The 26,615-nt window shown below is 40.2% G+C and overlaps 1 protein-coding gene and 1 long non-coding RNA gene across 2 annotated transcripts in view; one reads left to right on the plus strand and one right to left on the minus strand.

The window, feature by feature from the left end:
* Nucleotides 1-15,563, plus strand: part of plpp4 (phospholipid phosphatase 4) — a 48,472-nt gene extending 32,909 nt beyond the window's left edge. The window contains exons 4-7 of the mRNA XM_031284247.2: nucleotides 3,276-3,339; nucleotides 4,010-4,140; nucleotides 10,861-11,031; nucleotides 12,642-15,563. Coding sequence (XP_031140107.1) covers nucleotides 3,276-3,339; nucleotides 4,010-4,140; nucleotides 10,861-11,031; nucleotides 12,642-12,850 — 575 coding nt within the window. The 3' untranslated portion in view covers nucleotides 12,851-15,563. The remainder of the gene's footprint in view (nucleotides 1-3,275; nucleotides 3,340-4,009; nucleotides 4,141-10,860; nucleotides 11,032-12,641) is intronic.
* On the minus strand, nucleotides 267-24,379 carry LOC118493242. Its single transcript, XR_004895232.1, has 4 exons — nucleotides 24,154-24,379; nucleotides 16,058-16,063; nucleotides 13,830-13,834; nucleotides 267-276 (listed from the first exon to the last, which is right to left on the minus strand). It is a non-coding gene; the product is annotated as an uncharacterized LOC118493242 (long non-coding RNA).
* Nucleotides 24,380-26,615: the final 2,236 nt, after the last annotated feature.

Below are 26,615 nucleotides of genomic sequence, written 5' to 3' on the forward strand. Positions count from 1 at the left end.
GAGTGTTTAATATTTTTTTTATGCTATTTGTTTAATTTTCACAGCATATGGACATTTCTCTCACACTGATACGTTTATCTGTGTTTTAAGCCCCCAATGTCCCAACACACTAGGATTAGGCAATGGTTATGGTTATGGTTATGGTTATGTTTAGGGTTAAGGTTAGGGTTAGGTGCCTTGAAGTCAATGGTCGCAGCGCTGCCTGGAAGTCGATTAGGCAATGGTTATGGTTATGATTAGGGTTAAGTGCTTTGAAGTCAATGGTTGCAGCGCTTCCTGGAAGGAGACGTTGGGGGCTTAAAACACCATTGAGCCACTGATCCCCCCCCCCCCCCCAGAAGCTTTGGCACATATAAGAGCATAACACAAATCCAGTTAAAGAGACACACAGTGATGAATCTGGTAAAGCGAGTGTAGCTTAGTGGATCAGTGTAGTGATTGCAGTGCTGTATGTAACAGGCCACCTGCAGAGAAGCACTTCTACAAGTCTTTATATTAGTCGTAGAGGAAAACAATATCCCTCAGAGGATCAAAGACTTAAAGGGAGCCCATTATTCTGACACGATACATGATCATAGTTTTGAACATTGCTTTTGAACTAATGCTTTCTCTAGACCTAATGAGAAAGACAGATCATAAAAGCATTTTTTGGGCTGGGTGTGCAGTTAAAAAGAACTGTACTAATTTATTTTTACATTTCAAGCTAAAGTCACAGACAGGTAGCAATCCCTGTATTCCTGCAAATGTATTGGGTTTAAAGTTGGCCCTAAGGGTCGTCTAATTCTAAATTCACAAATCAAATTTTCAAACAGATATAATTAAGCTGGGAGGGTTTTTTTAGTTAGATTTTCTCCCTTGTAATACCAACGGAACTTGGTTTTGCTTACATTGTGCATTTATTGTTTGAAACAGTGCACTCTGCAATCACATCCACGCCTCTTTATTTCCCTTTAGGAGTAAAAAGGACACAATGTTCCCTTTGTAGAGTTGTCCAATAACCATTTATCATTCCCAAACTCCTGCAGCTTAATTGTGTGATTATCCATCAGTCGAGATTTTGAAAGTTTGATTGTATTTTCCAAAAGACTTTGCTCTGAGAATGACACAGAAATGATTCTGTAGCAATTATTTTTAATTTAGGTTTCAAAGCTAGAACAATATTATTCATCATCTTAATGTGAGATCTCGCAGAGGCTTTATTGTTTGGTGTGTGTCGGGGGAGTAATCTTCCAGTTGGTGAGACAATGAGAGATATTTTAATAGCAGGAGTTTGTGTGGTGTCTGCATATCTGGTCTAATTTGTCAAAACTTCAACCAGAGCTTTGATAATGAATATCAAAAATCAAGACACTGTTATAAAATATTTAGACAGTAGGATGTCACTGAGAATTGTTTTGACGTACAGAGATTGGGTTCCAATCAGCCTCAACAGATGGGCTGTCTATATGAGTTGAATGCAAAGGATTGTGGTAAAGTAATGGCAGAAACGCTGTCTTTACTCAATGGGTCTCTAATTTCCTGAGACTGAACCCTAGTGCAACCACCATTGCAAACTCTGGGGTAGGTGCATGTGACCAATTTTGATGACCAGAGGCACAAGCACAATCCTAATGCAGCACAGACCAAAGAGACTTACGCTGGTGGAATACATTATGAGGAGGAGGAATGCTGTATCAGCAGGTGCACTTGTGGCGAGCTGCAAGAAAGGCAGGTCACATCAGTTTCTCTCACACCCTGTAAAAATTGCAGATGCAAGGCTAAAGTGGAGGCACAAAACCACAAGGCAGAAATATACAATATAGCACATTACTAATATAGCACCCCACATGCTACAAGGTCAGAGGATATATATGTTCGACCAGCTATGCCTTTCCAGCTAACTCGGCAGACACTGGTTTGTTTGGTGCGAGGAGGAGGAGGAGGCATATTAATTAATACTTAAATGACCATTAGACTAAGTAGACTATATACTGTATGAGCTGGAGCAATAGATTTATACAGTAAGTGTTTGGCCTGGGATCTGACAAAGCAGGGAACACATTGCAGTTTAATGTCCCATTTTTCAACTGGTCAAACGGAACATGCCTCATTTAGGGGTTTCATCTGATCTGCCCTGAGTTTGGCCAACTTAACAAGCTGTTAAATAACATTGACACTCTGCTCCTCTCAGCACCTCAGGAAGATAATATGCTTGAGCTCTGGCAACGTGGGGTGCATTCAATTGACCTGCAGACTACTGGGATTAACCTGTGAGGGCAGGAACTCTGGCTAATGATGAGTCCTAGTGGATTGCCTCGCAGCTAATTAAATGAACGCACAGTTACAGTGCAATGCCCACGTGTCAACCAACAACAGTCCTGTTTCCCATTACCAAAGTTGAGCTGAAGCAGTTATTGCTTTACAGTTAAATAGGCTCTAAGTAGGTGCAATCATTTGCCAGCACGGTAGGGATACCTTTTCTCCCAATTGGTGACTATTTTTTTGATCTGTCTATAGCAATGTCAGTATGCCATTGATCTGTTTGTCCCCCACTTGTACAGACATTCATGGTGCACATGAGTTTAAATGCTAAAGACTTTGGTGACAGACTTTTCCTCTAGGGCAGGGGTCTTCAATGTTTTTTAGGCCAATGAACCCTTAGCTGAAAGAGAGACAGAGTAGAGACCCCCTACTAGGTCAAATAGACGGTCTCACATTACCCCTGTTATTAAGCCTCTTTGCTGGCTTCCTGTTGTATATAGGATTCAGTTAAAACATTTTTTTAACAAAGGCTAATAGCATTTAGCTCAGAGCACCATTGTGCCAAAGTAGCGTCACAAAGCTGCTAGCGTGGCTGTAGACCCTTAGCTTTGTTGAATGATCATTTACATTCAACTAGATCTATTGTGTGTGTGTGTGTGTGTGTGTGTGTGTGTGTGTGTGTGTGTGTGTGTGTGTGTGTGTGTGTGTGTGTGTGAAAGTTAATGTCTGTGTTTGTGAAGCTTTCACTGTGCTTAAAACCTGCTTGCTACTGTTGCTGCTTATAAAGTATGAAAGGCTTCACACATTTATCCTGACAGCCATCTGTCCAGCTGCAGGGGGAAATTCCCATGAACCTAATTGGCTTTTTTATTTGTACATTATGTCAGAAGAGTAGGCAACCCGCCAGAACCTGGATTGCACATACTACAGCATCACAGTTTCTATGAACGCTGCTTATATTCAAAATGCTGTGTCAACCTCGTCTGTTTAACATAAGATGCTTATTTGACTGTGTGTCAATCTTCCTTCTCCAGCTGTGTCCCTGGCCCTCGCCCTGAATGGAGTCTTCACAAATACTATCAAGTTGATTGTTGGCAGGTATACTGAACAAACTGAAACATTCAGGCTTTGTCAGTGATGCTAGAGATTAAACGGATAGTTTGAATATTTTGAAGTACTTATCCATAGTCAGTGTATTACCTACTGTAGATGGCCTCGATCAGTCAGTTTGTTTGTGTGATTCTGTGACTTTGTAGTTTTCAAGGATTAGTTTTGATTCACTGTTTTAGTCTGGTGGCTTTGAAGAGAGCACAGATAACGTCTTCAGTTCCCCGTCAGAAAGGACTGTCTAACAGCAAGATAAAGTGGTGAAAATATTCGAAATATAGCGTACACTTAAACTGATATTGACTTTTTTTTAGGTGGGTATTTTTTAAGTTGGCTATAATACGTTTTACTGCTGTCTGTGTTGCCCCCCATCCACAGTGGTACATTGCTTAGCTTAAGTGTCAGTACTCCTGTCTGCTTCTCTAAACTGGGGGTGTACCAACCGCCATCTACTGTAGGTAATACACTAAATATGGATAAGTACCTCATATAACCCCACTTCAAAATATCCAAACTATCCCTTTAATCTGTATGCTCTGTGTGATCACATTTTTCAGCTTTCACTTACTAGATTTATGGACAATGAATTGTTTTTCAAGTAGATGGAATTATCTCCATCAACGACACAGAAACCGTCTTTGGGGTTTTTTTTAATTTTCAGACCCAGGCCCGATTATTTCCAGCGTTGTTTCCCAGATGGACAAGTAAAGGGGGATGCGAGGATGCTGTGCACTGGAGAGCCAGATCTAGTCTCTGATGGACGCAAGAGCTTCCCCAGCAGCCATTCCTCCTGTGAGTACCAGTTTTCAGTCCAAGCTGTTCACCATCCAGCAGTTGCAACACAATGCCAAAAGATATCAGAACTCATACACTGACGCATTAAAACTGCATGCAACTGTAGCTATTCACTCAGTTTGATTTCGACGCTCTGAGCAACATTTCACCAAGTAAAAAATACCCATGTGTGCAGAAGGTGTTTACTTCACATTTCAACATGATGATCTCTTCAAAGTTAATTACAACATGTAGGGACGAGTTATCATTCGATTTATACATCCCAAGGCAGCTTGTCGAGATGCTCATGGGTTTGGTTGATTGAGTCAAGCACATTTAATCTTGTTCATTTGGTGTACAGCTGAGTGTTGAATGCACACCTACTGTTTCAGCTTAATTTGACTTCCTGCTGTGTTCAGTTGTGCAGGCCAATTTGGGACACTGGACTTTTTTTTTGTAATCATATTGCTTTCCAAGCTGTTTTCAGTTTCAGCAGGATGTTAAATAATTCACATGTTTTTCTGTTGTCCAGCAGATGAATGTTAAGTGGTGTGCTTGGAGTGTCGGCCACACAGATGTTGAATAGCTGCTCTGAATTATTTTGTGCACCAGGCATGTAAAGGCACATCTATGATAAAACATACTGGTGACTGCATGGCTTTGAAGTTTATTTTCTGTCTTGCTCTTGTGACTCAGAAAAGTCCAACAACAGTAAAATGTTTACACTGGAGTTACACTGAACGTCTTGCTATCTATTATGCAAAATGAAAAAATATATCTTTATATCCTCCAGTGAGCTGTGCCCAGACTGTTGCTTGCTTGATATTTACAGTATATTGTTTTCTTTTGTTCAAACATCCTTCTTACAGGGCGCCCAGATAGCACAGTTGGTAGAGCGGGCGCCCATATATAGAGGTTTACTCCTCGACACAGCGGGCCCGGGTTCAACTCCGACCTGCGGCCCTTTGCTGCGTGTCATTCCCCCCTCTCTCTCCCCTTTCATGTCTTCAACTGTCCTGTCAATTAAAGGCCTAAAATGCCCAAAAAAAACATCCATTACATCCATCCAAAACAACATTATTACATTCTCACCCTGGATGCACATTCACATTTAACAAGGTAATTATGCAGAATTCCAGAAGTACTGCAGGAATGTGTAAATACAAATACATACAAATGGTTGGCATCCAACTGATGCATTTAATTGTTGAAAAGAAGTAAAAATCTGTGGCTCTGTGGACATTTTGTACTCATTTGTTTGTATGTTACAGTAATGTGGCAAGATGTAATGTCGTGTTGTTTTAAATTGATGTTTTAGCATAATGTTAAAGCTGCATATACTTCTCAGACACATGCTTTAAGAAAGAAATGCTTTGAAGTGCTGGCTGTGTCCCATTAGAAATAGCAGAGGACATTTCTCTGTAATTTACTGCAGCACTGTGTATGGATTACATCCATCTCCGCAGCAGCTCTAATAGCCTTATGTTGTTGCGCTGTGAGTGAGAAAGTGATTGAGAGAGCCGTGCGACGGGGGATACAGGGAGCACCCGTATGCCAGCATGTCTAGAGAGCAGAAGAAATCCAATTTCCTGTCTGTGTCCCCTTTCGCCAGGACACTGCTTGTTGGACCATGCATACGTTACAGAGCTTTTACCCAGGCGAATCTGGCAATGGACAGGGAATAGGGGCAGACCATGGGGCAGACTGATAGCAAAAGTGGCATTTGGATGTATTGCAACACTACTTCTGGCTGGTATGAAGCCTGAGACACAGACTATAGGTAAACTAAACAGTTTTGCATGCAGAGACTCTGCATGGTAAAAATAAAACCCAAACTAATCCATCAAAATCAGCCAGGACAAAAATATAAATATGCACTCGGCTTTAGTGTTTGATGACAGCTATTTAAAAAAAAAAATAGAAACTCAAACTATTATTGCATTTCAAAGTTTTTAAAGCTGCACAGGTTCTCTGTGATTTAATTATTTTCTTCACCTCATTGCAAAGTAGCATTCATTGGAGTAGACAGGTCCCAGAAAGAGAAAAACAAACAGATGAATACTAACTCCCCTGAACCCACTGCACCAACACGGCTGCAAAGCAAGCAGGCCCTGAATCATTAGCTGTAGCTTGTCCCCTTCTTATTCATATTCATCTCACATCTCTTCCTGTGCATATTAAGCCATTAGATATGATTAAAACAGTGAATCCTGTAAAATCACATCTTTGAATCTCCACATTGCTTCTTTCATTTGAACACATCTTCCTGTATTTAAAGTAATAATCTTGAAGATTTCCTTTAAATACATGTCTGTTAAGTCCCTATCCAACACAATGGTGATTGAGCCTATGGCTCACTGATAAAAGCTCTTGCATTTGATTGGAATGTCCATCAAATTAGTTCAGTATCTAGAGAGAATGACACTCCTGCAAAGTGTGCTCTCATATGTTTACTATAACTCACTTAGGAACACTTCAGTCCGTCTGGAGTGTCTGAAGAGGTTGAGAATCAGCTTGTGTTGGAGTGCTACCGCAATTATACAGCTAATAATGAGTTCCTGTTGGGCTTTTGTATGTCAATGGGTGAAATAGATTCAGAGCCCAGTGGGTGGTTAATATGCATCACTTCTGATGGGAGGCAGAGGGGTGTCTCACAGGTTTTTGCAGGGGTCAAAAGTCAAATCCGAAATGAGAGAGAAGGAAGATGGCTGGAAGATGGAAAACAGAACTGCTTCTTTCAGAATTGGTTGACAGTTTGTGTCTGCGTGTGGTCTGGTAGTTCAATGATATATATTTTAACAGAAATACTGGGGAGGAAGGTAAAGAGACTGCTATTATTATCACTATTAGACTATGCAGAGGCATTGACCAGAGCATGACTCCACTCTTTGAATCTACAGCCAAACCCTGTACTTTGAAAGAGCACTGATCTACTTTGAAAGTTATCCTCTGTGTTCACTTGTCAAAAATCATAACAGGTTCAACAGAACACCTCTTCATTTACTGTGGCTTCCTTTTTTCACATACAGTCTGGGGTACTTCTCCTCTTACCACCCATTCCTTCATGCTTCTTCCCTCATCGCATTACGCATTTAGACCATTTTGTATGAGGTTCTACCCAGTTGTCACCCAGCCAACCTCCCTCACAACTGACCCCTTCCATCGCTACCATACTTACACACAAAATGAAGTCATACTGAGCTCAAACATACTTGTATGGGGCTTTCACATCTAAGCTGTTTGGTGCATTTAAACCAAACACTGGAGCGTTTCGTCGCATAGTCCAGTTCGTTTGGGGTGGTGAGAAAGCTCATTCTAACTCTGGTCCACTTGAAAACGGGGGTCTCAGTTCGGGTGTCACATAGAGGATTGTTAATGTTTTCATACTGGTTTGATATGCCTTCATGATACACCTACATACACATGGAATTACTGTGTTGATACTTATCACATATTGTTCTGAAATTCTCAATTATACCTTGTTTACAGAAATCACCTCCATGTGCTCTCTAAAAAAGTGCATTCAGACTTCTTCTTCACTTGCATCCTCTGAACAAACCTGTGCTTGTTTGAAGATGATGAAGCAATCGCACTGCACTCATCACTCTAATTAGGCATCTTTGTTTTGTCTAGGGGGGATTACTCATCAAGGCTTTTTAATTGCACGAAGCGGATTTATTACCAAGATGTTTTTCCTTTTGTTAGCGTCCTCTCTATCCTCTGGCCTTTCAGGGTCCCCTGCTGCCTCTTGGGGAGCATCCTTCAGTGGTTGCTGGGTACACCTAGTATTCATTGTGTCACCCTACTGCTGAAAATGTTTTGGCTTAGTTAATTATGCTAATTTTAAATGGAGAAATGTGTTTATGTGCGCATGTAGATGTGTGTGAGGGACACACACTCACTGTCCCCACTCATGTATTATGCATATCCCTGAAGCATTACTGTTAGTGTAGTCCTCAAGATGTTGACTCACTGTGTCTGCAAACATATTGTCTGTATGCAGTATGGAAATAAAACATGCACATTTACTGCTGCCGTGAACCATTTTCCTTACCTTTTTAAAACACACAATTTTGCTTAGTTTCATTAAATCTATTCATACAGTGTTTTGTTACAATTTTAAACTAGTCAACAGACCAACAGACTAGTCAGCAGAATAATGTGCACTTCATATTTGTTGTTTCTGTCTTTATTACCACTTAGATTAAATTGCCATAAAAGCCCAATACTTAAAAAAGAGACACATAGGTTTTAAATGGACCATTAGCACAATTTTGGAGCCTGATACCTACAATGTCTAATAACCAAAAACACCCTCTGAGAGTTTGTTGACCTGTCCACCATGTTTCCTATGCCTTGCTTTGTTTTCAAAGCATTCTTGGATAAGCTCCAGCCTGTATCACTCTGAATGAATAATTACAACAAGTAATAGTGGTAAACTGGGTCTCTACTGGATCCCCAGCTTTGTTGTGTGCACTGTGTTTAGAAATAAATTGAATTTGGGAGATGGATTTGATTAATACGGGACAAGAGAAAAAAAAACAAGTAAGAAACCAGAATAAGCTATGTATTGTTCAAATAATGCAGATGACATTGCATATTGCGATAAGGAAATACATGTTTTGATCTCTGCTCTGGTGGATCGGCAGCTTGATAGAAACTTAGACGACCAGTGTTTTGAAAATGTGTGATTTTCTCATGTAAAAGTGCTGTGGGGTTTTCCACAGTTAACGTGTTTAGTCAGATTTACTCGTTCATGGATAATTTAGTTCTGTCTATTCAAATGAGTAATGTAATCATCTAAGCAATGGTTAGAGCTATTAAAATGAATGGTGTGAGCTTCTGTGTGATTGGAAAAGTGGAGAGGTCGCCCAGAAGTGAGATGTATGGGCCCCGAGGGATGCTGAGGCTGCGAGTCTCGATGGATTGTTCATGACCTCTGAACAGAACTGGACTGATGAACTGAGCCAGAAAGCATGAAAGTAATGTGTTGTTGTCTGTTGAACTGATGTGGCATACTTTGTGGATTTTATATAGCACAGGGTGTCAATTAATTTTTAACATATTGTATCCTCTCCACATGGATTGATATAATTGGCAGAATGTATTAACTTGGTTAATCTAGCCCTGGGTGAATTCAGTTTCCAAAATTCTATGAACTACTGGTCCGCTTTAAAGCTTAAGCTCTTAAAAGGGGACCCGTTGGCCAAATTTAATCTTGCCACCTTAACCACCATATGGTTTCTAGTAATGAGATTGTATAGGCCACCCAATTGGCACGTACACTCAGCAATACAGGATCCATTTATTTAAGTTGGGCCAATTCGAGGCCATGTTAACAATATGGGTGAATTGCCATGACATTCTGCCCAGACATTCATGGTTACCAGACGATGACGCCTACTGACTTTGACGATGCCCGGAATTTTCCTCGAGCACCACCATCAGGTTAACACTTGGTATGTGAGTGAAATCCTTGAAAAATCATTAACTTGGATATGAAGGCTGCGACATCAAGAAAACACAGTGCACCACACATACCATGTGGAATCCAACCAAAGTTCCATATTAGATTCAGTTCTGTTAAAGTATTCAATATAGGAGTCATTTTTTTAAATGCAACCAAGCAAACTACATTACATCCATAATTTCCAACCCAATATCAGCCCATACCAGCCATCCAATACATTGGTCTCAATTGCCCGATGGAAATTGCTGAGCTCTTGTAATAGAGCCAACTCCTACTCCCTGGCAGCAGGACAGCCACTGACTCAGCTGGGCTTTCTGCCTCTGCCCTTTCTTCACACAATCCGTTCTCTCTCTCTCTACAGGCTACACATGTGCCCTGGTGTCCTAAGTATTCCTGGCCAGTTTGTGGGTTGAGTGACAAATGGGCAGCTGATGGGTGCTGATGGGTGCTGTTTGGCCCGCTGCAGCAGTAAACTAATGACCCTCTCTCAGCACAACCTTTCAATTCATGCAATTAGACCTCTGCTGTTTCTCTTACACTAACCACCATCAATTAAGACCTCTATCAGCACAGCACTACCAGCAGCTTAGCTTTCACTGCGACCTCAGACTCTCAGGCTATTGGTGGGCCAGTGCAGAGGAGGTGTGATGTGGTGTAATTTGGGACTGACATAGTCTCCTCTCTTATCTCAGTTCGACAGTGTTTGCATAGCAACCAGTCTTTAGGAATCTTATTTTGTACTGTGTATTGGCTCAAGGATGCACACTGACACCACATTCAAACTCGCATCACATCGCTTGATAAGTCTCCATCAGTGTTTTGGTTGTGCTTAATAGCTGTGTAGATGTGGATATCTGTTTGTCTTCACCTGCTCTTAGTCACCTGTCGCACACAGTGATTTAGTATGGAGGCATTTTTTCTAACAGACTGAAGTTTCATTCCTTAGCGAGCTTACCTGCGAGTGGTTGGCAGTGGACAGGCTGCAATCTGCCATCTGCCTTCTTTGTTACCTTGTTCTGTCTAAAATGCTTTGTCATTGCACAATAGCTGTCCATTTCATTGTTGGTTTCATTATGTTGCACTAACTGTTGCACACTTGTCCCTCATGCAGTGTAATTGACTTTTACAAGAAATTCCATTGATACATGGTCACAGTTTATGTCTTCGCTGATATACAAGAGCAGAGTTTATGTGAATGCTGTAGGTAAATTTCAATGTTGACCCTCTTCTCTTCTTTCTCTTTGTCTGCCCACTTCTCTGCTTGCTAGTTGCATTCTCCGGACTCGGCTTCACCTCCTTCTACCTGGCGGGGAAGCTGCAGTGTTTTACGGATCAAGGTCGAGGGCGTAGCTGGCGTCTCTGTGCCATGGTGCTGCCTCTCTACAGCGCTATGATGATTGCACTGTCCCGGACCTGCGACTACAAACACCACTGGCAAGGTCCGCCTAACAGCTCAGACATGGGACACATGAATAGGATTTTCCTGTATTAATCAGAATTAATTTCACCAAAAATGCTGCTTTGTTAAAAACTTACATAGTGTTATATCTGCTTGTGTCAGCCCGAGAAGGATTGCTGTGCGGAAGTCTTTTTCAATCACACCTGGCTCAAGGCGTTTTTATAATTATTATACAGATCATTTATAAGTCAAACTCAGGGTGATGCTCATTTCATACAGCTGTGCTGCTGTAATTTAAACATGTATCAGAATGGCTGATCAAGGAATCAAGGAAAGGCTAAAATAAACCGTACAGTAAATCAGGCTGGGCAGCTTGCTTTTTTGCCCCACAGACTGAAAATTGTGTTGGTTAAAATGCTGTTTTTTGTCTGCTATAGCATTTTGATTTCCTGAAAAGTGCCTGAGATGACAGTGAGGTGGCATTTAATTTAGCAGCCTGGAAAGAATATTATAACTACAAGCTTGAGTTTTTGCATTTCTTGTCTGGAAGAACTGGAAGGAGACTTGGGGGGACAGAGGGAATGCATATGTGGTTGGGGTGTGGGAGAGCATATGTGGTATGATGACAGCTCTGTCGTATGGTGTTAATTAGTTTTAGAAAGCCATATGTTCATGGGGAGCAGGGCAGCAACAAAACAGACAACTCTTTTAACAACGAGGGTGTACAACACATAGAGCAGTTACAGGCAAGCCAACCACTTTCTGAGTCCTCATAGCATGTCTTGGCTCTACACATACTTTTTCTCCTCCCTCTCCTTGGCAGACTGTAAGTAAGCAGCAATGGTGCAGCCCATTAAACTCAAGGGGGCCCCAATCTGCACTCAGTGTAAACATAAGATGGGAGCTCCCATTAGCTATGGCTGCTGAGCCATGTTTGATGGATTATATTCTTACCATCCCTTTTCGCACTTTGGAGGTGGGTTCGGTCTGTCATCCGGGGGGAGAGGCTGGGTTTCTGTCAATGAGGCCACCAAACTGATATATTGCATCAAGTCACAGTCTATTAAATTCAGTTGACAGCAGTCGATGAAACATTCACAGAGCAAGCTCATGCATTGTATAGTTTACGAATGGTGGAAATCGAAAGTATATTATATTTCATTTCACCCAGAAGGAGAAAATAAAGGGAGTACGGTGAGCGCTATATGGAGAAATACCACTTTTGATATTATGGAATCCTCTACTTCAGCTGTTCCAGCCACCAGCTGGCCATGTCATATTGATCTATACCCAGCAATATAGCCTTAATATTCAGCATGGCAGTGTGATATTATATGATGTATTATAGCTTAAAGGGGGGGGCAGGTATAATTCCAAACTGTTCAGCAGAGATGACAAAATGACAGAGACAGCCTGTCCAGAGGCAAGAACAGAATCATCGCTTTGCCTTTCAGTTTACTTTCATCATGCTCTAAACTAGCCAGGAATGATAAATGCTCACTGGAACACTATTGCACATACAGTACAGTGCAGTAATTCCTAATCAATTGTGCTCATTCCAAGAGCAGGTGTTATTTTTCTTCCTCCGCATAGGCTAAATTTAACTATATATGCATCCCTTAAAATATATGTGTTTGTGTGACTTTGCAGACGCCTTTGTTGGAGGAGTGATCGGGTTGCTGTTTGCGTACATCTGCTATCGCCAGCACTATCCACCCTTTCTGCACACGGACTGCCACCTGCCTTATGCCAGTCTGGCTGCTGCCGCCCATACGCCCTCGCATCCCCAGGACGACCCGCTGCCCACTGACAATGCCACCACCCTTCCCCTGGAGGGCTTGACTGAAGGGCCAGTATGACTAGTGTCCACCACCGAGACTTCCCCCAACACCCTCACCAAGCCACTGAACCCACCTCCCCATTCCCAGTGACTGACTGGCTCTTCTATACATTCCAGTGGACAATAATACACCTCACCCATCTCCATACTGTTGCACCCTGTCTCGGTGACACCTACATTTTTTTTTCCGTTTGTTTTGTTTTTTATTATTATTATAATATATCTGGATCTTGCTCAGCAGCCGTGAAAGTCTATATTTAGATTTATCTACGAATATGGGACATCACCGCTGAGAGGGAAGAGAGAAAATCATGTTGAAAACCAGAGAAAAAAAAGTCTTACTAATGGCTGTGAAGGAAGATGAAAACATTGCTAGTTTTTGCTGGGATTGTTTTGGCTTAATGAGAAATGTGGTTGGCAGGTTGTTTCATGCTGGAGTATATTTATTGTTTGGCTGTTAAAGGATTGGAACAGCAGGTTGGGGAGACTCCGAGAAATCCCCTAAAATGTCACAGCAATCAAACCATGAAATCAAACCAGTTAAACTATTAGATTATTGTATGTTGTATGTCACACTATGAAACAAATTACGATGCTGCAATTCATTTAAAATCCAAGGACTTGGGCACTGCTTTTAGTGATTTTTGCAACATAATGCTAGATATAGAACCTACTTGTACCAAGTAAGAACCAAGTATTCAATGTTACCTAATTTTACTCTTCTGCACTCACCCATTTTTTGTTATTCCGTTTCTCCCCATTCTCTTGGGGGCTTGTATAGTTTTCCAGTGCAGTCCTACATATCACCACTTCCCCTCTTCTCTTCTCTCCTTGTCACCATCCAACTTTATTTTCCACAATCCCTGCATTTCAGTGAAGGCAGCTCAATGAGTGCACTCTAGTACAGGCGGGTGGGAATGACGTGGTGAAAGTGTGTCTGGACAGGCACAAACTCAAATCTGATCCTGCATTAATCCTCATTAAGGAAGGTCAGCCACGGCTGCTTATGAGCGCATTAGGACTGTATGAGGTGCTCCACGGATTGACTGAGCATTGCAAATGGCTTTCAGCCCACTGTAGCCCTACAGATAGACAATCTAGCATTCAGGAGACGACAGGCCTGAACCCGGGGCAGTGATGGTGATGTATTATTCATCCATTAGTGTTCCATTATTTATGAAAATTTCCAGCCTTAATTTAGGGACATCACGTTGAAACAAACCAACAGACACCAAAGATTTGTAGGTTTTTTTCCTGCTTGGGTTGTATGCGACCTGTTATGCTTTATTAAACAATATGACGCACAGCCAGATTACTGGTTCCCTATCAACAAAGCAATTTGTAGCCTCTTACAAGTTTTGTCTGAAAGGATGGATCATTTTGTTGCCTTGGTTACTATGACTTTTTTTGCCATTGCTGTGACATAAATGGGAAGGTGCAATCTCAGTTTACCTCTATTGCCCAACCAAGCTACATAGGAAGGCGACAATTATATATTTGCACTGAAAAAGTGAAGGGGGAAAAAACAGGACGTAGCACATCAAAACGGCATGATATGAAACAAGCAGCAAACCAAATGTAGAAGGTTATTTTGTTATTTTATTATCTTGTCAGAATGTTAGTCAAGCCTATTTGTACATTTGTCTCCACTGTCAAAAGACCACACGATTTTATGTGAAACAGCCGCACCTTCAGCTGCTGTTTGCTTAAACAGACAAAGAAAACTTCTCTCTGTTCAAAATTCTTTTATTAAACATAATTTACTCAAATCAGTAACTGTATCACTAATGCAACCCATTGGCAGCTTCTGTGAGCGTTTGCGTTCAGATGTTGATAAAGCCTGTCCCGCACGGATGCAATACAAATTACTTTACACAGAATGAACCCTTCACCAGAAAGGAAAAAGGTGCTGGTTATGCACATCAGACTCTGTGATGGGAGAGTTGATTGGAGAGAAACTTGTAACCTCCTGGCTGGTTCCACATGTCTTTCAGCAGCACCGGCCTGGAGATCTGTGACTGTGAGATTTTGACACCTTGAGACAGATTTGGGGATGAAATGATTGTGACACAGATGCATTGTGTTCTATAGACCTGCATTCACCTGACTCGGCGGCCTGATGTTTGTACTTCATTATGTATTGTATGTCATTTTAGTATTATCCTATTAGATGGTGCAGCGTATATTGGAAAAAATGTTGTTCAGGAGTCATGGCTGTTAACAGTATTTTCGCTTTATCCACAATGGATGTACGTTTGCCTTCAAATCATTCCATGATTTGTTTTAATTTGGTGCTATAGATACTTTTTTAGCAGTAGGTGTCACTTTTTTTCAAATGGTGAATGCGTCATTTTGACATGAAAGTTCAATCATTTTCTACAGAGAAAAAACTATTATATTAGAGTACATATTTCTTTTCTTTTTAAATCATATGCTCAAGGGCAACCAGTGCTTGTTGTTCTGTGGATTCTTTCATTTCACCTTCCCATGGACTGAAGGGATAAAAGTAAAAAAACAAGAATTATGAAATATATATTATATTACCAATTATAATGAATAGATGTCTGAAGAAAAAAAAGAGTGTAAGACTTATGAATCTTTGTTCATGGCATGCCAGTTCCATTTGTGAGAAAAGACTGTTTTCTATGAATAAGCATGTCTGGCCTTGAGAACTCTTTGAGCTGTGTTTTGCTGTTCATATACTTTATGTACAATAAAGGACTGCAGCTGTGTGGAATTTGTCCGTGAAGAAAACAAAGGAGCCTAATATATCTTGTCAAAGTGTGATCGTTGGAGCCTAATTTGTTCCTGTGATGGGAACTATTAGCATAAGTATTTCTACATTATTCCTTATTATATGCAAATGAACAATCTGACATAATGCATCCACAGACCTTTGACTGAGCTGTATCCCAAGTTCAGTCCAATGAATTTATGCTTCAATGGATCTGCTGTCAGATTTTACAGTGCTACTGAGGCAGTTGAGTGTGTGTGTGTGTGTGTGTGTGTGTGTGTATACCAAAATATATGCAAAACTAATGCAATTCCCAGTGGTGATCCTAGACTCTTGGGGTCCCCATTGTGCAGCCAAAGTTATAGGAAATTTCTGAAATTTCTAAACATCTGAGTATTTACTTATTATTTACTTATAACAAAGAATGAGGCAATATGTAACAACAGGAGTAGCATGTACATATGTAACAAATCAGATTAACACAATATCAACACTAGCCTGACAAGCCAGACCCACATCAAGAGTTGAACTCACCATTAACAGGGCTCAATCCGAAGGGCGGGATAAACGGTTGTCTTTAAAATTCTCTCTGCATGCAACAGGACAGCGCTACAACCAAGCAGAGCAATGAAGACGGTAGCAGAGCTAGTTGATAGGTTTTACCTGCGGTAGCGCTCCTTTTTTTTAAAGAATTACTTCAGTGCCGTTTTTTGTTCTTTTCTCAAAGAAAAGCTTAACTCCAAGTCTTCCAGAGTCGTAGCCAAAGCCGATTCGAAAGACCGCTGTTCCCAGCAGCAGCAGCCATAAACCTGCCCACCGACTCTATACACGATGTGATTGGCCCAGCCAGAGTTTGGTTTTTCCGGCTCGCAAGCCAACGGAGAGTTGCTAAACCCCCTGGCAGCAAATTACATTTGCTGCTGCTAGGGTGCGTCTAGATTTCTAGGCTATATCAACACAATAATGCTTAATAGAACTCTGTAACACACTCACACATTCTGAAACAGCTGGTATTCTTAGCACATTGCACAGCTAGAAAAAGCCCTAAGAGGGGGCCCTTATAGGGGAGGTTTAAGGGGGTTTATAATTGTCATTGCAAAATGTGCCAAAATGAGTGGCCATCAGGGGCCCCTTTTTCCCAAAATGTTTTGGGGGCCCCATTTGCCTGGTTTGCCTCTTCTGACATTGAAATATGTCTGACTAAGGTGGTGCACCTCATAAATATTAGCTGCTACTCTAATCATGTGGGCATGCTGATGTTGAAGTTTTATATTTTCCAATACATTGGTTTAAAGTATTGTAACCATCAGCCTCAGCTGTACTTCAGTTGAGTGCTTAGCACTGTGCTAAAACACTTAACGATGATGGGGAACGTGGTAAACATGATAGCCTACCTGCTAAACATCAGCATGAGAGCATGTTGACGTTAGCATTTAGCTTAAGGAACCCCTATGCCTAAGCATAGGCTACAGCATCACAGAGCAGCCACATGGCTGTAGACTGTCTTGTTAGTGGGTATGTTTAGTCACTTATTAGAGTAGACCAGTTAACTTGATTTTGGCAAAATGACCACATGCTCCCAATGCATTACATCAAAACTGCAGATAATTTGGTTTGAAATAAATTCAGTTATTTCAAAGGGCTGAAAATTGAATCGCTGAATGTTTTCATGCAGGCTTTTAAGCCTCGTGCCCTTGTTAAAAATGGTCCCTGGTTAATAGCAAGACAAAGACACCACAGATCAATAAGGTCGTTACTCTCAGACATCTGCCCTCTTCGGCTGATAGAAAACGGTGTGATGTGTGATGTCTGGTGGTAGCCTATTCAATCAGACCCCAGGAGTGCTGCAGCAGCCACTTCTGTAACAAGTGGAGAAAGTTGCCCTGCTGGGAGAATCGTGTACAACCTGAAATATCCTGGTTTCACCTCACATGTCACACTCTGATCCATTAGGTAATGTAATTCATAAAATGGAAGTATTTAATTTCATTTGACAGTGTTTTAGACTTAATGTCTTTCGATTTGGTCAGTGTTTCCAAATAATTGTCCCAAAGTCTTTCTGCACCTATATCACTTATGCTTTATTAGGGGTTGACAGTGAATTGTTAAAATGACATAATATTTCTTGAGAGTCTATGCTCCTGCAGGTATTGTAGATATTGTAGTTTCAAGGCATATTGAGCACTCACACAACAGTAAAACACCCACATAGAAGCAATTACACAGACAGACATTGTTCTTCCTGAGCAACCCTCACAATGAAACCTTACAAGAACCCATGTGTTGTGAGATGATGTATCCTATTGAGGTAAATTATGCACAAAATACAGGTCTTGTTCAGCATTGCAGAACGATTAACAATCAGTGTTGGGCAAGTTACTTCCAAAATGTAATACATTATAGATTACTAGTTACTGTCATTTGAGAGTAATTAGTTATATTACAATATTACTGTCTCTGAATTGTAATGCGTTACACTACTTTTGCATTACTTTTGAGTTACTTTCACCAAAATAACAGGGGAAGTTTGATTTGGCAGCTAGCTTGTGAATTTCACCACTGGATCAATAAAGTCTCCTCTTTATCCACTTTAATACATCATAGATTATTCAAATTTTGTATAATTAATATAAATATGCAAAGTAACTAAAGCTATACAAAATAGATAAGTAAAACGTATAATAGGCAAGTAGGAGAAAATGAAAATACTCAATTAAAAGTACGGCATTGTTGTAAAATGTTTGTTTATAGCACTTCAATAAGAAATTCATGTTGTTTAGGTTAAAACACTCTAAAGGAAATGTTCAATTATAGTGTGATTAAAACTCACTATTAACATTATTTACAGTACTGGATTTACAGCTGATTTGTGAAAAGGTAGCCTACACAACCTTATTTAACAGTAATTTAGTTTTACTGCGAACCGTCACAGGAAGTGCTTTTATTTTGAAGTAGGCTACACGGAAATTGTCTGTTGTGTAGCCTACTCTTGCTAGCTTACTGAGATGCAACATGTCCGTCAGGCTCAAGTTGTTCACTTTCTTGTTTGTAAAACTGCAACATATTGAACAGTAAATGGTCACAGTAAAAGACAAGCGTTTTTGGTCGTCATTCGAAGCCATTCCACTACAAGCATAGTTACTCTCCACGGCTGATAAAAATGCAATGATATTTACGTGTAGCAAGCCTCAACATTAATTCCCGACATGTTTATATCTGTCAGCCGCTGACGTACCGTCACCTGTTGGGACATACATGCTGTCCGTACCGTCTCTGGTTCTGACCACGGGAACAGAAACAGGACAGCTCACTTCAACGCAGCGTAATAACTCCTGAAAATAATATCCATCTCGCAAATGTATTTGTCTCTGCAGTCATCTCAACCATCGAATACAGCGACAGGAAAATAATACGGCTTTTTTTTTTTTCCTGTAAAGAAATGTGTCGCGGTGTTGGTGAATTCTAAAAAAAAACAATGCACCACTAAATGTTGCGTTAAAATGCGTTGTAACTCGCGTTACTGAGATTGTAACGAGTATAATATTACCGAAATTTAATTAGTAATGCGTTATATTACTGCGTTACAGCAAAAAGGAATACATTACTGTAATTGCGTTACTTTTGTAACGCGTTACTCCCAACACTGTTAACAATTACAATGACAATAACACATTTGTTTGCATTGGAAATAGAATATATATTTTCCTTTCAGCACAGTATGTGAGAGATGAAAGTGCTCAGGAAAGGCTGTGTGTGTCATTTCTCAAAACATCCATATTGTTTTCCTGTCAAGGGCAGCTCCCCGCCTCTGCATGATCAGTGCCATTATGACAGTCAAATCAACCTGGATCTAATGCATCAACAGTCAACTGACATCTAATATCACTTAACATTGCAATACCCTTCAAGATATTGCACATAATACTCCATCATACTCAGTGTTTTCAAATGGGTATTTAAATAGAGATGTCATGAGCCTGTGGTTACATTAGTTCGCAACATCAGGAAATAGGGATCGGTAGCATGGTGATTAGATGTTGTAAAAAGAGCCTTGTAACTTTGTGCACGGTAAACATATTTGTAAGAGCTGCTGCTTTGTTGCAAGGGCTTATCTGTGCTTACAAATGTTTTGCTGGCAAACATCTTGTGTAGATAAAGGGGTACTCCACTCCAGCAATTTAGTATTGCACTTCTGTAAAGTTTTGGGGATCAATGTCAATGTCAATGTCAATGTCAATGTCACATTTATTTATACAACACATTTAAACAACTCTGGTTGACCAAAGTGCTGAACAAGACAGAATGTCAAATACAAAATAATCACGTAAAAATAGTTACAAATAAAATGAAACAACAAAACACATTAAAAGACATTCGACACCCGCACTCAGCTAGGGCCAAAAGCCAGAGTAAAAAGGTGCGTCTTTAACAAGGACTTAAACGTATATACAGTCTGCGCCTCTCGAATATACAATGGAAGGCTATTCCAGAGGATGGGAGCACCCACCGCAAAAGCTCGATCCCCTTTACTTTTTTAGCCTAGCTTTTGGGACATCCAAAAGCAAGTGGTTGGTTGACCTCAGTGTTCTGACTAGTGTATGGCGATGTAAAAGTTCAGCCAGATTCAAAGGGGCCAAACCATTTAAAGCCTTGAAGACAAGCAATAAGTTCTTAAAATCTATCCTGAAACGTACAGGAAACGAATGAAGAGAGACCAAGAGAGGTGTTATATGTTCCCGTTTCCGTACCAGTTAAAAGGCGAGGGGCTGCATTCTGTACTAACTGGAGCCAATTTAGTAATGACCCCCTGTATAAAGAGTTGCAGTAGTCTAGTCGAGACCTAATAAAAGCATGAATAACTTTCTCGAAGTCTTTAGGAGAAAGATAGTCCTTCACCTTTGCCAACAGTCTCAACTGGAAAAAGGTGGATTTGACCACTAGACTAATTTGCTTATCAAATTTAAACGAACTGTCAAAGATAACACTGAGATTCCTGACAAAAGGTCGACTATGAGAGGCTAAAGGGCCCAAGGCACCAAGAGGATCACCCAACCACACATAAGAATCTCAGTCTTACTTTCATTTAAATTGAGAAAGTTAAGAGCCATCCATTTTATGTCCTTTAAGCAGTCTAACACAAGCTGCGCAGAATCTTCACAGTAATTGTAGTTTTTATCGGCAAATAGATTTGCACATCATCGGCAAAACAGTGAAAAGCAATATTAGTTTCTATAATATATAACTATAAACTATGATATAGTTTCTTAAAATGGGAAACATATATAGTGAGAAAAGAGCAGGGCCCAGAATGGAGCCTTGGGGGACCCCACAGGTTAGAGGTGCCGTGGTCGGGGAGTAATCCCCTAGGTGGGCAGAAAAACTCCTATCTGTCAGGTACGAAGCAAACCATTTCAGGACATAACCTTTAATGCCAACGCACTGTTCTAGGCACTCGAAGGGAATCCAATGATCCACCGTGTCAAAAGCAGCGATCAGGTCTAAAAGCACCAGAATGGCGGAGCTCCCTGAGTCTACAGTTACAAGAAGATCATTCAAAACTCATAAAAGTGCTGTTTCAGTACTATGACGTTGTTTGTTAAAACACAAAAAGGTTTATTTTTTCTTTGAGTGTATAAAATCTTAATTTACTGCTCACTATAGAGTGAACTGCTGAGTGTCTATTATATAGGGAGTAATGAATTAGTAAAAGAGGGAGTGTAGCTCATAGCTGTCACACCAAATGCTTGTTTTTGGGAGAATTGTTGGGTTTATGTAAATTGTAGAGTGTGGTCTTGACCTACTCTATCTGGAAAGTTTTTCTCAAGTAAATAACCACAAAAAATGAAATTATGCCGTAAATTCGTGAAAGCCTGAACTTCATTTACATTATTGTTATTAGTTATTTGATAGTTAAATGCACACACACACACACACACACACACACACACACACACACACACACACACACACACACACACACACACACCTGTAGAGAGGCATTTACTGCAAGGAGGTGTATTCTCATGAATAACTGTCATAACCTGTTGGCTTTGTAAAAGCACTCAGGGAATAATGCATGAACTCTTGTTCCAACCTTCCTGTTCATTTGTTTTGCCTCCTACAAATGCCACAAAGCCTTCTAAGAAGACAGTTAAGGCTTAAATTATGTCTGAGCTGTAGTTAGGTTGAAACTTGTAGTTCTGCAAGACAATGTTTATGTATTATTACTATTATCATTTCATTTGTGTTGTTTTTGCATTTCAGAAAATGTTTTAAAACAGAATGTAATATGGAACTAAATGGGTTTAGTTTTTATTGAATGCAATTCAAGCAATATAAATCTAGCTTTTTCTTAAAAGGAAACCATTATCTTTTGTGTATTTACTACTCTTCAAAAAAGCAAATGTATTTCTTATCTGAAATTAAACGATGGAATAATCGGTAGAATACTCGATTCCTAAAATAATCGATAGCTGCAGCCCTAGAGTGCATCTTTAGGTTTTGACAAAGTTTTTCTGCCAAAAGTTTTTTTGTCACAGCTAGACTGTGTAACTTTTAGATAACATTTTAGATAAAGTTTTTGGGAAGTTCAACCTTAACCATAGTTTTGTCCCTGTTTCCTACTGCAGTAAGTAATAATGTAGCCATTTTAAGGAATTGTTTCATAACAACATAAATAATGAATACCTTTTTAATGATACCTCCCCTACTCCTCTAATTTGGTACTGCTTTTTTGACGAAATGCGACATTCCTGAATAATGAATGGATCTGGATTCTGAAGAATGTGGCAAATAAAGGAGTCTTCGGATTGGCTCATAATTAATGGATCAGCCAAGGAATGTGAGACTTATCTGTTAGAAGTCTCTTCGGTGGAGCTATAACTGATATTAGAACATCCAAGGCTCCCCAGAAGTCAAGTTATTTTTTTTTTTTTTACTGTACAGTGGATATGCCATTCACATCTTTAGATTACACAAGGCACATTAGTGACTCTTTCTAAATGATGGCTTTTGGGCAAAGACATGTTTTTCTGTTCTTGGATCTATGACTTGGTCTAACTTCTTCACAGGTCTTACTCTGAAGAGGAAAAACAGAATCAGATCTTTAAACATGCTGTAGATGCAGATTTCCATTAAAGGGTTCTGTACAGGTCTGCAGGTTTATGCACTGACATACTGACAGCATTAAGAAACCAATATGAATTGTATTCAACATCATGTGGGTTGAAAAAGCTCTTCCTGTATACTTTTTGAAAGGTATTATAAAAACTGTATATATGTAAGGCAGCATGCACAATAGATTCAGCAAGAATCACAGCCTAAGTAGATGCTCCCATTCGTAATAGATCAATAGCAATGAACAGACAGCTGTAGATGTACCTTTCATGCTCCTGCAAATTCCTCGGGGTACTGTGCTATATTGCAGAACTCAGTGAGTTCCGTCATGTCTGCCTCATTAATAACAAACCCCTTTTCTTTTAAAGTGCAACATTCAGTATAAACCATCAAGGAAAAGGTTCTGGGGAATTGTCAGCAGAGTGAGTGGCAGGCTTGCTCTCTCGTTTAAATGCTAAGTACTGATTGCACTATTGTTTGGCTCACTCAGAGAATTGATCCACATCATTCAGAAATGTGGCATAGTCAAAAGTTAGCAAAGAACAAACACTTGAATGGAAGAAAAGAGGCATTTTCTAAAGGAAACCTTATTGATTAATTATGAAAATGGGTTTGAGAAACTTTTCTAAACTCTTTTCTGGTGCTCAGCCAACTTTAACTCATTTTATGTAATACTGAAAAAAAGGAACTAATGCTCTTCTATGAAAAGATTTATTCTTTAAAGACCAACTTGCAGGTTCAACACATTCTCACTCCCAACTAGGGTTGGGTACCGAAACGCGGTGCAAATAGGGCACAGGTTCCGACGTAAATGGTAGTAACGAGACCGAATAAGAACGAAAATTTCGGTGCCTGACTTTTTTTTTTTTTTTTTCAGAAGCATCGCTGCACGGACGCTACGTTAACGTTAGCTAGTAGCTGGATTAAACACAAGGCAACGGTTCAGGCACTGTTTAGGCACCGGCACCATTTTAAAAGTACCATTTTAGCACCGGTATCGGAAAAAACCCAAACGATACCCAACCTTACTCCCAACTCATCACATGGCTTAGTCAGGACCCCTTGGTATCACGCTTTTAACGCTCTAGGTACCCTCTGGCGTAATTTTTGAACATGCAGGGTAGGGTAAGGCAACACATTTAATGAGTTAGGTTTAGGAAAAGATCATGGTTTGGGTTAGGTTTGTTGGGTAACGTACGTATGTGACGGTAGTTACGTGGGTGATGTTAGTTACTTAAGATATTTAGGTAACTTAAGTTACGTAGGTTTGCGTACGTAATGTAAGTTAAAATAACTTTATAAATAACTGACCTTTGATTTGACACTGGACACAAACAGCTATGTCCTGTGTGAAAATCCTGTGTTTGTATGATCCATCCACTTGGACCTCCTCCCTATGCAGACGTTGCTTTTTATACTACGGCACTGCGTTAACCTAACTTGATTACTGGCAGTAAGCCCTGAAGGTTAACCGTGCAGATCCACCTTGCCCTGCAACGCTTCTGTCGCGTCGCGCTCCACTTTATTCCTATGGGTGACGTCAAGCGACTTACGCGCCCGCAAAGCATCCCGGGAAGGCAGCGCTGCATTTGAAAAAATGCTGCATGTCAAAGAAGCTGGCTGATGCCCAGCTTTATGCAAATTAATCCATTGAACGCAACGCGACTGTCCAGTAGAAGTAGACGAAAATCTTTCAAACTAACCTTTGTCTATCTGAAATGAAGACAGATTCAGCAACCGTATGGCCTATTTCTCGCTTAAAATGTTTTCAGAAACGTGTTTCGGTGAACTGGTTTTGGTTTTTTACAACCTGACTCCTACTTAAAATTGCAATCCTTACCTCTCTTCCCCCCCCTTTGGCATTGCTATGTGTTGCCTAATCTGCTTAAACTATTAAAAGAAGAAACACATTTTTATTCAAGCCTATTATTCTGTTTGATTCCATTACTTTCACATTGCCTCCTCCCTGTTTGTTGAACTCCTACTGCATTATGTTGTTGAATTCACTCCCACACATTTCCTTCACAGACCTGTGTAAATGTGAAAACAGTGAATGTTGAAATAACTTTTCATACAAAATTAATAACTACTCAATGAGGGGCAAGCGATGTTTTTCTCAGACTGTAAAACAAGATGTGAAATGTTTGAAATCCGTGCTGCTGAAGTTAAGAAGTTTCAATCTCAGCTCTGGCAGTTATGCATAAAGTGGATATTACCCGTTAAATCGGCAGGCTTAGGCTCACTCTGGATGACATTGTTTTATGCTCTTCTTTGCTTTTGCTTTTTCATGGGCATTACTGATGGCTGAGGTGTGAGAAGAGCTAAGTGACACACCGAGAGAACAAACCCAGTCTGCACTGTCAGCACAGCTAAACTCGGATGTTTGGCACTTCTAACCTTTCACAAAACTTTCCAAGGTGTAAAACTTTAAAAAGGTTTCACAAACTGGTGTCATTTAGGGCTTTTTCATCATGAAGTAAATGCTTCAATGTGCTTGGTAACCAGTAATATAATGAAGAGATAACTCATCTAAACATGCTGGAAAAATCTTTTTTTTTTATGAGCTAGTGTTAAATGAGTTTTTCACCCATTAAATGGCTATAAGGCAGCTCAACCACTAGACAGGAAGCTTCTTCTACAAAGATGTCCATATGCAGTGGGCTGTTCCAGGAAAGGAGTCGGTCATTAAAAATAATGAAAATGAATAAGCATAATGTCCATGGTAACATTGTGATGCACTACTGCAGTAAGCCAATATTGTCAACACTGCATACAATGTTCTCTAAAGCTAAAGCAACTGGGAGCTTCACTGGAGGAGAGCTAAAGGATTCCAAAAAGTATCTGCTCTCCACCAGGTACAGCCGCTACAGGTGAATTGCATTATGCTAACAGCTACTGACCTAGTTGTGAGGACTTTTAAGAAGTGGAAGACCAGAAGAGTATCTGAGCCTGCAAGGAAGAGAAAGCACTGCCATGGCTGCTTCAGCTGGTTGCTAACATATACTGTACAGTATATTGCAAATACACAGTCCAGTGGATCTGATAGATTGGGGGAGAAATCTGGAAAGTGTTATAGGTTTTGGTTTAAAGTAGTTCTTTTTATACCATGCCTAATTCCCCAAACATGTTTGGCTACCTTTAATTAGGATATATAAGAAAAACATACTGGAACTTAAAGTGCCCATATTATGAAAAAATCACTTTTTCTGGGATTTGGGGTGTTATGTTGTGTCTCTGGTGCTTCCACACACATACAAACTTTGAAAAAAAAAAATACGATACGGTTTCTGAATGTGTCCTGCCTTCAGTCTCTGGGTGAGCTGTTCAAAATCGGCACGGCTTGTGACGTCACAAGCCGAAACGAGCAGGCTAACCGCAACCATTAGCTCGTTAGCATGCTAACGGTAATGCTAACGCTAGCATGCTACCTCGTTCTCAATAGCAAAGCACTGCTACAACACACACAAGTTCACCATAATCTACAAAAGAACTACTTCCATGTGCGCCCTCATTTAGAAGTCTCCCAGCTAATCCTGCCTTGTAACTGACCGAAGTTGTAGAAACAGCCTTTCTTTTACTGTCTATGGAGCTAACTAGCTGACATGATCTACATCTGAGCTACTGCACATGTGCAGTGCAATCAAAGATAGTACAGAAGAAGAAGAAGAAAAGAGGTCTCACTCTGTAGCTAAAACAGAGACCAGCTGAAAAGAGGATCTGCAGCAGTGAGAGAGAGCACTGCAGTACAACAAAAATATGGTGTTTTTTGAAAATTAAACCATGTAAACCTATTCTGGTACAACCTTAAAATACAATTATGAACCTGAAAATGAGCATAATATGGCTGCTTTAAACAGAGAATAGCAGAACATACGGTATACGTACTGCACGAGAGAACTTAATGGAAATGAATACCCCACTGTCATCCTTTTAA

The sequence above is a fragment of the Sander lucioperca genome, chromosome 15 (assembly GCF_008315115.2).
Source record: "Sander lucioperca isolate FBNREF2018 chromosome 15, SLUC_FBN_1.2, whole genome shotgun sequence".
NCBI lineage: Eukaryota > Metazoa > Chordata > Actinopteri > Perciformes > Percidae > Sander > Sander lucioperca.